The 10,578-nt window shown below is 52.4% G+C and overlaps 1 protein-coding gene across 1 annotated transcript; it reads left to right on the forward strand.

The window, feature by feature from the left end:
- The first annotated feature begins 502 nt into the window (after nucleotides 1–502).
- On the forward strand, nucleotides 503–4,805 carry FGF4 (fibroblast growth factor 4). The gene is made up of 3 exons (XM_054440761.2): nucleotides 503–1,099; nucleotides 1,717–1,820; nucleotides 2,359–4,805. Exons 1-3 carry the CDS (start codon nucleotides 760–762, stop codon nucleotides 2,533–2,535), a joined length of 621 nt encoding a protein of 206 aa, XP_054296736.1. The 5' UTR covers nucleotides 503–759; the 3' UTR covers nucleotides 2,536–4,805.
- Nucleotides 4,806–10,578: the final 5,773 nt, after the last annotated feature.

Consider the following 10,578-nt stretch of genomic DNA (forward strand, 5'->3'; position numbering starts at 1 on the left):
ACTGCTCTTATCCACCCCTCCTTCCCAGGCCGGTCCTCAAGGCCCCAGCAAAGGAACCAAGTTCCCGTGAGCCTCCGAAAGGCGAAGGACAGGCAGCAGCCGCTGGCTTCTGCGCCCACTAGGAGCTTAGGGTGCCCGAGTTAGGGCTGCGCCAAGGCGGCCGGAGCAGAGAGGGAGACAGGGACGGGGACAAGCAGGGACAAAGTGCAAGAGGCAAAACTGGCTGAAAAGCAGAAGTGTAGGAGCCGCCAAGGGGCGGGACGAACAGGTCCGTGGGCCGGGCGGAGCCAAGGGTGGGGGCCGGGGTCCCTCCAGGTGGCACTCGCGGCGCTAGTCCCCAGCCTCCTCCCCTCCCCCGGCCCTGATTGGCAGGCGGCCTGCGACCAGCCGCGAACGCCACAGCGCCCCGGGCGCCCAGGAGAACGCGAACGGCCCCCCGCGGGAGCGGGCGAGTAGGAGGGGGCGCCGGGCTATATATATAGCGGCTCGGCCTCGGGCGGGCCTGGCGCGCAGGGAGGCGCGCACTGCTCCTCAGAGTCCCAGCTCCAGCCGCGCGCTTTCCGCCCGGCTCGCCGCTTCATGCAGCCGGGGTAAAGCCCGGCGCCCGGGGGCCCCGTCGCTCGCCTCCCGCACCTCCTCGGCTGCGCACTCCCGCCCGAGCTCGGCCGTGCGCTCCCGCGGGCCGCCACAGGCTCGGCTCTGCCCCCGAGCTTCCCGGGCGCACTGACCGCCTGACGGACGCACGGCCCTCGGGCCGGGATGTCGGGGCCCGGGACGGCCGCGGCAGCGCTGCTCCCGGCGGTCCTGCTGGCCTTGCTGGCGCCCTGGGCGGGCCGAGGGGGCGCCGCCGCACCCACTGCACCCAACGGCACGCTGGAGGCCGAGCTGGAGCGCCGCTGGGAGAGCCTGGTGGCGCGCTCGTTGGCGCGCCTGCCGGTGGCAGCGCAGCCCAAGGAGGCGGCCGTCCAGAGCGGCGCCGGCGACTACCTGCTGGGCATCAAGCGGCTGCGGCGGCTCTACTGCAACGTGGGCATCGGCTTCCACCTCCAGGCGCTCCCCGACGGCCGCATCGGCGGCGCGCACGCGGACACCCGCGACAGTGAGTGGCGCGGCCGGGCGCGAAGGGGCGGGGGCGGGGGGCAACGGCCACCCGGCCAACCCGCTCAGTCACACTCTGAGACCCTTGGCTGGCACCTGCTCGCGGGCCCTGGGAACCGGGGCGGACTTGAGCTCTGGTCCCTTCTGACGCAGGGCTGGGGAGGCAGACACTCTTGGCTCCGGCAGCCCAGCGCCACCGCTGAGGCCGGGCCCCGCCTCCCGCATTCAGAAGCTCGGGCTCCGAGCGCCGAATTCCAGCGCCTTCGCCCGTGGGCACAGGGCGCGCGGTGCAGCCACAGGGGGCCCGAGACACGCGCCCCGGCCTGGGCCAGGCTGGGGAACCGCTGGGGTCGGGCTCGCGTCTGAAGGTCCGGGACTGGGTGCGGCCGCCGGGGGTCCACTACACAGGCAAGCTAATCTGAGCTAGCGCAAGCTTGGGCTCCGGAGGCCCTAGAGGGCAGCTTGGGCTCCGGAGGCCCTTCGGGGCGGCTGCGACAGGAACTCTGGCCCTTTATCCCCAACCCCACCCCAGAAATAGGGTCCCCGGAGGCGAACAAGCCGAGGGGCGGAGTGGGCCAGGGATCACCTGCCCCGCAATGACCTGCGCCCCGCCCCCAGGCCTGCTGGAGCTCTCGCCCGTGGAGCGGGGCGTGGTGAGCATCTTCGGCGTGGCCAGCCGGTTCTTCGTGGCCATGAGCAGCAGGGGCAAGCTCTATGGCTCGGTGAGTACCGCAGGGGTCTGGCTAGGCACCCAGTTGGGAACAGCGGACATGGCTAGCAGGATCGTGGCTTCTCCAGCCCCACCTGTGCCTGGGTCTTGGAGGGGTGGCAGGGTCACCGGGTCACGGGACCGGCAGGCCTGCCCAGACAAAGGAAGCAGCCCCAAGGCAGGAACAATGAGGTTCCTGCCATCCCTGAGTGGGCCCCTCCCAGCCCGAGGAAAGGGCGCTATTGAGAGCCCTTCCCTTCTCTAGTCCAGAGGGGTGGGTCTCAGTGTTGGAACTGCGGGCTTGAGGCTGGACACGGAGGGAATGAATTATCTGGCTGCTAGGTGCAGGGCAGGTGGTGAGAGCACCAGCTGTTGTGGGCTGGCCACGTCCCCTTCTCACCCTGTGTGGGTCTTGACACCTTAACTGCTCAGGAGAGACATCTCAGCCCAGGGTGGGGGGTGGGACAGGAGGGGGTTCTGACCCCTGGCCTCAGGCTGGGTACCTTGCCCAAGAGGTGCCCCAGCCCTGACCCTGCCCTGCTTTGCTGCAGCCCTTCTTCACCGATGAGTGCAAGTTCAAGGAGATTCTCCTCCCCAACAACTACAACGCCTACGAGTCCTACAAGTACCCCGGCATGTTCATCGCCCTGAGCAAGAATGGGAAGACCAAGAAGGGGAACCGAGTGTCGCCCACTATGAAGGTCACCCACTTCCTCCCCAGGCTGTAACCCTCCAGAGGACCCTTGCCTCAGCCTCTGGAAGCCCCCGGGAGGGGAGTGCCGAGGGCCACGTTGGTGCACTTTCTTCGGATGAAGAGTTTAATGCAAGAATAGGTGTAAGATATTTAAATTAATTATTTAAATGTGTATATATTGCCACCAAATTATTTATAGTTCTGCAGGTGTGTTTTTTAATTTTCTGGGAGAAAAAAAAGACAAAACAAAAAACCAACTCTGACTTTTCTGGTGCAACAGTGGAGAATCTTACCATTGGATTTCTTTGTCAAAAGTTGTCACGAGTGTGCTGCTATTCTGTGTTTTAAAAAAAGGTGACACTGGATTCCGATGTCAACCCCTGTAGTATGGCATGGAGCATCTCTGTCTGGAGAGGCCTGCCTGAGGCTTGGGCAGCCAGTTCAGGGAGCTCCCGGGCTTGGCTCTCGGCTAGCATCCTCAGAGGCCCGCTCCCTTTGTGCCCTGTTGCTATTAATCGGGACATATCGGTTTACTTCGGGTACAGAAAGTGCGGTGTTGAAGTGCTCGCTGCCACTCTGTTTTTAGATCTGCAAAGACTGACCTTTGAACTTTCCTGTAGTCAATCTTCGTCGATCTACCAGATGGGAGAGACCCTTGGACAACTTTATAAACTCCTGTTTGCCTTTTTTGGATCAGCGACAGCCCCCATCGCTGTGACTATTGGGGAAAAGACGAAGCTCTTCCATAAATTCCACGGAGAGGAATCAATATCCCACTGGAAGGCTAGAAATGGACAAGATAGTGTATTTGCGATCACAAACAAAACCCTAGTGATGAAAAATAATTTGTGATGGCAGATGCTTCTGATGGTGTGATAGAATATGTTTTTGAAAACAAACCATCAAACCCCCCGCCCCACCCCCAAAACGGGCTTCCTTGTGTTTAGGGAGCTTCGGGCTAGAGCTAGCTATGATTTTTAGGTGAAATGTCCTTGTAATTGTACAAAGCACTTGGTGCAGTGTTTGCGTGGAGGAGCCTGCTGCTTTCTGATGCATTCCCTGCTTAAGTGCGTTTAACATCTACCTCACAAGCCCTGAAACCCCAGGCAAAACCTGCAGAAAGCTCAGACCCGGTGCAGGAGTTTGCCATCCCAAGTGGCTTTTTTTCCTTATGTAGCCAAAAAGGATTGCAGATAGCGTCGGTGCGTCCCATTCGAACCTTGTCACGTTTGAGCTATCTTTACCCTGTGATTTACTTTTAGTAAGGGTGATCATGGTGAAAATATTTGCAGACAGCTGTTACAGTGCACTATATGGTCACCAAGTAACCTTATATTTTTCTTTATATATTTTACAAATGTAACCCCTGTCGTTGAAGCAACCGTGGAAGAGGCAGGGTCGGTGATGTTTAAAAAAAGTTCTGAGGTGATGGCAAACATTTAATTTTAATGAATGACTTTTTAGAGTTTATACAAAATGACCTTAGCTTGCTACCAGAAATGCTCCGAATGTTTCGTCAAGACTTTAATACTCTCCTAGGATGTTTCTGAACTGTCTCCAGAATTAACTTTATGGGAGTCTACAGACAGCAAGACTGGAAAATCTGATTGGGAGTTTTTGTCTTTCACATTCCTTTTGAAAACTCTTTGTTCGAATGCAAATCATCGACTTAAAATACTATTCTTAACCAAGGCCTGGAAGAAAGAAGACACTTGCAAAGCCACTAAGACAGGACCACACATCTTAAACTGCTGTTCCTACAATGCAATAAAATGTTTTTAAGTTTTAAACCACACCCTAGGCTCCAGGAGTGTTGAGGAAAGATGGTGTTTGTAGGTCTCCATGCTGTTTGGCATTGTGGGGTGTGGAGGGATCATCCGTCGACTTTCTGGATTTTAATGTATTCACTTAGTAACAAACCATGATTGCCTTAAATGCCTTAAATTATTATGAGATTTCTTGTCTCAGAGCCCAATCAGATTGATGTGTTAGGTTTGATCACCCTTGACCACTTCTTACAGATATTTCTTCAACAAATCATGTGTGATGCCTGTAGGGACGTAACTGTACCTTTAAAATATTGTTTTCATATTGCTGCGATGGGGATTCGAGGTTCCTGTATGTGCCGCTGTTTTCAGAATCTGTAGTTTTATACAGGTGCCGACCCTCGTTGTGATGTATGTGCTGAGCACATTGACATGCGGACCGCAATGATAAGCGTTTATCGTGTATAAAAAGACTCCACTGGACTGGATGTACACAATTGGGAAAGGAATTAAAAGCTATTAAAATTGTGCCTTGAAATGCCAAGACCTGGTTCCCTCCCCCTGTCTTCCAGGGGTCTTTCTATTTGAGGCCTGAGCCTCACATGGCTGGGGGTGGGGGTGGGGGCAGGAGAGACGAATTTTAGCCAGCTGTGTCCACACAAATGTAGCCTTGAAAACAGGAGCCTGCGGGGTGTGAGTGTCACAAAGTTTTGCCATGACAGAGTCTTGCAGTTTATTCTCATTCTCCTGATGGGGCTAATTCACGCCATTCCCGCACTGTAACTAGCCCTAAACTCTGTGCCCCTCCCACTGGCCTCCTGTTCTCTAAAGCAATTTGCACTTCCTAGGGGGAGCAGTGAAGCTCTGGAGCTGGTCATTAGAAGGCAGACTCGAGAATATTTTTCAAAATCTGAGTAGACACCATCCATGGGTATTGAACTCAATATAATGAACTGCAGCTAGTCTTTTATTTTTAATTAACTAATTTTTTTGTCTTTTTTGGGATGGAGTGTCACTCTTGTCACCCAGGCTGGAGTGCAATGGCACTATCTCAGCTCACTGCAACCTCCACCTCTTGGGTTCAAGCGATTCTCCTGCCTCAGCCTCCCGAGTAGCTGGAATTACAGGCACCCGCCACCATACCCAGCTAATTTTTGTATTTTTAGTAGAGACGGGGTTTTCTATATTGGCCAGACTGGTCTCAAACCTCAGGTGATCTGTCCTCCTCAGCCTCCCAAAGTGCTGGGATTATAGGCGTGAGCCACCATGCCCGGCCAGCAGTTACTGTTTTATAAGAAGGAAATTGAACTAAATCTTACAGAATTAAAATTATCTGAGTGTATCAATCACATTTTGTGAAAATTTGGGTTCAGTTACGTACAATTAGAGTATTTATAACTAGTCTTTCCTAGGAAGTACTCATGAGTGCAGTGGATCGCTTTTTAAAAAGCTAAATGCTGGCTTAATGTACCTAGAATCTGGGGTTCCCCTCTCCCTGTAAGACATATCCTGTTGCTCTGCAAAAAGGCAGTCAGGGTTGGAAAATCCTTAATTGTACTTAATTTGCTTTCCAAAGCATTATGTTCTTCTACCCTTAAAAAAAAAATCATTATAGAGATGGGGTTTCACTTTATTGCTCAGCCTGGTCTCGAACTTCTGAGCTCAAGTGATCCTCCTACCTCGGCCTCCCAAAGTGTTGAGATTACTGGCATAGGCCACGGAGCCCAGCCCTTTTCTGTCCTTATTTCTTGACAGCCATGATCTAGGTACGACAAAGAAATACGCAGGTGATGTTAGAGGGTGAATTATGTGCAAAAGATCTCTTCCAAAAGATATGTTGAAGTCCTAACCCCTAGGACCTCAGTATGTGAGTTTATTTGGAAACAGGGTCTTTATAGGGGTAAAATGAGACTACTGGAGGTGGGCCCTAATCCACTATGACTGGTGCCCTCCTACAAAGGAGGCCACGTAAAGAGATACAGGAAGAAGGTGGCGTGAAGATGGAGGCAGATGGGTGATGCTTCCACAAGCCAAGAACTGCTGAGGGGTGCCAGCAAATGCCCAACAGCCAGGTGAGAGGCCTGGGACAGGGGCTCCCTCCCAGCTTCAGAAGGAACCAACTGTGTGGACACCTTAACCTCGGACTTGTAGCCTCCAGGGCTGTGAGATAATCAATTACTGTTGTTTAAGCCCGCAGTGTGTGGTACTTTGCTGCTACCGGCGGCCATTCACACTGGGGTGGGGAGGGGACTGCAACCCGGACGATCCAGCCATCTGGATCTGCAACCCCTCATGCATGCAGACCCTGTGGGTCTCTGTCCACATCTGTCCTGGCCAAACAAGGAATGGCTCATCCAGCTTCTGGGGTAAAAATCTACCTATCGTTGGCAAAATCAATCAGCTGAACTGAGCTTTCGTCTTGGCTTTCCAGCTCCTAGCATAGGGGGACAATGGGGAGTCAAGGACAGGTCCCAAGAGAGATTAAAAAGTCACTTATTTACTTAACATACCTGTTGAGTGCCTCCTTTGTGTCAGGCACAATTAGTGAAGGAAACAAGGATCCCTGCTCACCTACAGCCTCATCGTAACGAGGGAGATGACAGTGAATGAGGAACACAGGCCACCTGGGAAGGTGGATGGTGCCAAGACAGAGAGAGAGCAGGATGGGGAGGTGTGGGGGTGGGGGTGGGGGTGGGTTGCTGTGAAGGTGATGACATCTGAGCAAAGACTTCAAGGTGCTGAGGGAGGAAGCTGTGCGAGGAACAGTGTCCAGGCAGACGGAACAGCCCATGCGAAGGTGTGGGGCTGGCAACGGGCCTGGGATGTTTAAGGCACCGTGGGATGGGCAGAGAGGAGGCAGAGTCAGAGAGACCAGCTCCTGGAGCCTTGGAGGCCATGGTGTGGACTGGGCTTTTCCTTACAGTGAGTTTGTGCCGTCTCACAGCCCTGGGATGGAGCAGAGGAAGGTTGAGATGAGATGGTCAGAAGCTGAGGAGTCCTAGGGGGAAGCGATTATGGGGATTCAGGTTGGGTATAAGGTTGCTTAAGGCTGGCGTGGTGGGGAGTGAAAAGTCAAATTAACAAAAGAGGAGATGGGGTTTCTCAGAATCAGCCTGCTGCCTAGGGGACCAACATCTTCGTGGATGAGTGCAGGGTTTGGGGCCAGCCCCACAGCTTCGTAGGTGGGTGACCCACGGCTTCCTTGCTGAATGACCGTGGGTGAGCCAGGGGACCCCTCCTCACCTCTCCTCATGATTCCCACCTCCTGTGTCTGGCGTGAGGATGGAGAAGATGATGCATGTAAAGTGCCTGTCACAGTAAGCAGTGACTGTCGTCTGTTAGATTACACCCTACTTTTGCAAAGTTTCACTTTCTGTAGTTCGGTTACCTGCAGTCACCCTCAGTCTCAAAATATTAAATTCCAGGGATACACAGTTTGTACGTTTTTTTGGTTTTTTTTTGAAATGGAATCGCGCTCTGTTGCCAGGCTGGAGTGCAGTGGCGCGATCTTGGCTCACTGCAACCTCAGCCTCCTGGATTCAAGCTATGATTCTCCTGCCTCAGCCTCTCGAGTAGCTGGGACTACATGCGCACGCCACCACACCCAGCTAATTTTTGTATTTTTGGTAGAGACGGGGTTTCACCATGTTGGCCTGGCTGGTCTAGAATTCTAGACCTCAAGTGATCCCCCCGCTTTGGCCTCCCAAAGTGCTGGGATTACAGGTGTGAGCCACCACACCCAGCCCCCTAATGGGCTGTCTTCAGAAACACGGCGAGTGGCCCTGTGCTGGTTCCACCAGACCCAGCCTCTCAAGGGAAGACCCTGGCCACACCCTAAGGAAGGGCCTTTTCTCGGCATGACAGTGGCTCCTAGCACTGGGCTAGAGAATCATCCCATTAATGGGAAGATAGAAAAGGACTGGGACATTAAGACCATAATTAAATCTTTTAAGGGAATGACAATAATACAGTAGTCCCTCCTTATCCACAGGGGACAGGTTCCAAAACCCCACCGGATGCCTGAAACTGCAGATAGTACTGAACCCTATACAGGCGTCCCTTGGTATCTGAGGGGACTGGTTCCAGGACCTCCCTTGGATACCAAAATCTGGGAATGCTCAAGTGCCTGATATGAAATGGCATGGTATTTGAAAATAACCTACGCATGTCCTCCCATGTCCTCTAAATCATCTCTAGATTACTTACAATACCTAATACAATGTAAATGCTATGTAAATAGTTGTCATACTGTGCTGTTTAGGGAATAATTACAAGGAAAAATAATCTGTACATGTTCAGTACAGACCCAGCTTTTTTTCCCAAATGTTTTCTTTCTTTCTTTCTTTCTTTTTTTTTTTTTTTTTTTTTGAGATGGAGTCTTGCTCTGTTGCCAAGGCTGGAGTGCAGTGGTGCGATCTCGGCTCACTGCAAGCTCCTCCTTCCAGGTTCATGCCATTCTCCTGCCTCAGCCTCCCAAGCAGCTGGGACTACAGGTGCCTGCCACCATGCCTGGCTAATTTTTTTTGTATTTTTAGTAGAGACAGGGTTTCAACATGTTAGCTAGGATGGTTTCGATCTCCTGACCTCATGATCCACACGCCTCTGCCTCCCAAAGTGCTGGGATTACAGGCGTGAGCCACTGTGCCCGGCCTCTTTTCTTTTTTCTTTCTTTCTTTCTTTTTCTCTTTCTTTCTTTCCTTCCTTCCTTCTTTCCTTACTTTTTTTTTTTCAGAGTCTCACTGTCGCCCTGGCGTGATCTTGGCTCACTGCAACCTCTGCCTCCCAGGTTCAAGAGATTCTCCTGCCTCAGCCTCCTGAGTAGCTGGGACTACAGGCACCCACCACCAGGCCCAGCTAATTTGCGTATTTTTAGTAGAGATGGGGTTTCTTCATGTTGTCCAGGGAGGTCTCGAACCCCTGACCTCAGGTGATCCGCCCGCCTCAGCCTCCCAAAGTGCTGGAATTACAGGCGTGATCCACTGCGCCTGACCCTCCAAATGTTTTCAGTCTGAGGGATGCAAAACCCACATATATGAGCGCCGGCTGTATACACTCTTTTTTTTCCTATACATACCCGTAATGAAATTTAATTTCTAAATTAGGCACAGTAAGAGATTAACAGTAACTAATTATCAAATTCAATTATAACAATATGTCAGCATCACTACTGCTGTTTTGGGATCGTTATCAAGTAAAATCCGAGTGACTTGAACTATTGACTCATAAGCAGGACCGTCTACAGCGTGGAGACACTGGACACAGGCACGATTCAGTCCCTGGTGGGACGGAGCCTGGACGGCACAGGATTCCATTACTCCACTCAGAATAGTGCATGATTTAAAACATACAAACATACATACAAACTGGCCGGGCACGACAGAGCAAGACTCAGTCTCAAAAAAAAAAAAGACATCCCTTTAGGAAGGCCGCTCCTGTCAAATGCAGCCTGTGCTGGCTTACTCTGGTCTACATTAAAATAAGATCAAGGGCTCAGAGTGTTTCTTCAATGTGAATAATTTTAAGTGTTCTCAATTCATCATTCAAATTCTTTCTTTCTTTCTCTCTCTCTCTCTCTTTCTTTCTTTCTTTCTTTCTTCTTTTTCTTTTTTGAGACGGAGTTTCACTCTTGTTGCCCAGGCTGGAGTGCAATGGTGTGATCTCGGCTCACCGCAACCTCCGCCTCCTGGGTTCAAGTGATTCTCCTGCCTCAGCCTCCTGAGTAGCTGGGATTACAGGCGACTGCCACCACACCCGGCTAATTTTGTAGTTTTAGTAGAGCCGGGGTTTCTCCATGTTGGTTTGGCTGGTCGCAAACTCCCGACCTCAGGTGATCCACCCACCTCAGCCTCCCAAAGTGCTGGGATTACAGGCGTGAGCCACCACGCCTGGCCCATCATTCAAATTCTATATGCTTCTTATGAAAGGAAGGAGGGAGGCTGCACACAGTGGTTCACGCCTGTAATTACAACAATTTGGGAGGGCAATGTGGGAGGATCACTTGAGCCCAGGAGTTCAAGACTAGGCTAGGCAGCACAGTGAGACCCCATCTCTACAAAAAATTTAAAAAATTAGCTGGGTGTGGTGGTGCATACCTGTAGTCCTAGCTACTTGGGAGGCTGAGGTGAGAGGATACTTTGAGCCTGGGAGTTCGAGGCTGCAGTGAGCTGTGATTGAGGAAAGTGACGTCTGTGCTGGTCCATGTCCTGTGGTGGGGAAGGGGGACAGCAACCCAGCACAGACCCACCCTCCCCTGGGACCCCATGCAGGAGGGGTCCTGGATCGAGCTAGAACTGGGGCCACTGTAATGAATC

This window comes from Pongo pygmaeus, chromosome 9 (genome assembly GCF_028885625.2).
Source record: "Pongo pygmaeus isolate AG05252 chromosome 9, NHGRI_mPonPyg2-v2.0_pri, whole genome shotgun sequence".
In the NCBI taxonomy this organism is placed as follows: Eukaryota; Metazoa; Chordata; class Mammalia; order Primates; family Hominidae; genus Pongo; species Pongo pygmaeus.

What these genes read in the sequence shown, in the direction of transcription:
- FGF4 (XM_054440761.2), top strand. Translation starts at nt 760, where the DNA reads ATGTCGGGGCCCGGGACGGCCGCGGCAGCGCTGCTCCCGGCGGTCCTG. An exon ending in GCACGCGGACACCCGCGACA is followed by an intron (nt 1,100 to 1,716) that starts GTGAGTGGCGCG and finishes CCCCGCCCCCAG; the next exon opens with GCCTGCTGGAGCTCTCGCCC. An exon ending in GGGGCAAGCTCTATGGCTCG is followed by an intron (nt 1,821 to 2,358) that starts GTGAGTACCGCA and finishes GCTTTGCTGCAG; the next exon opens with CCCTTCTTCACCGATGAGTG.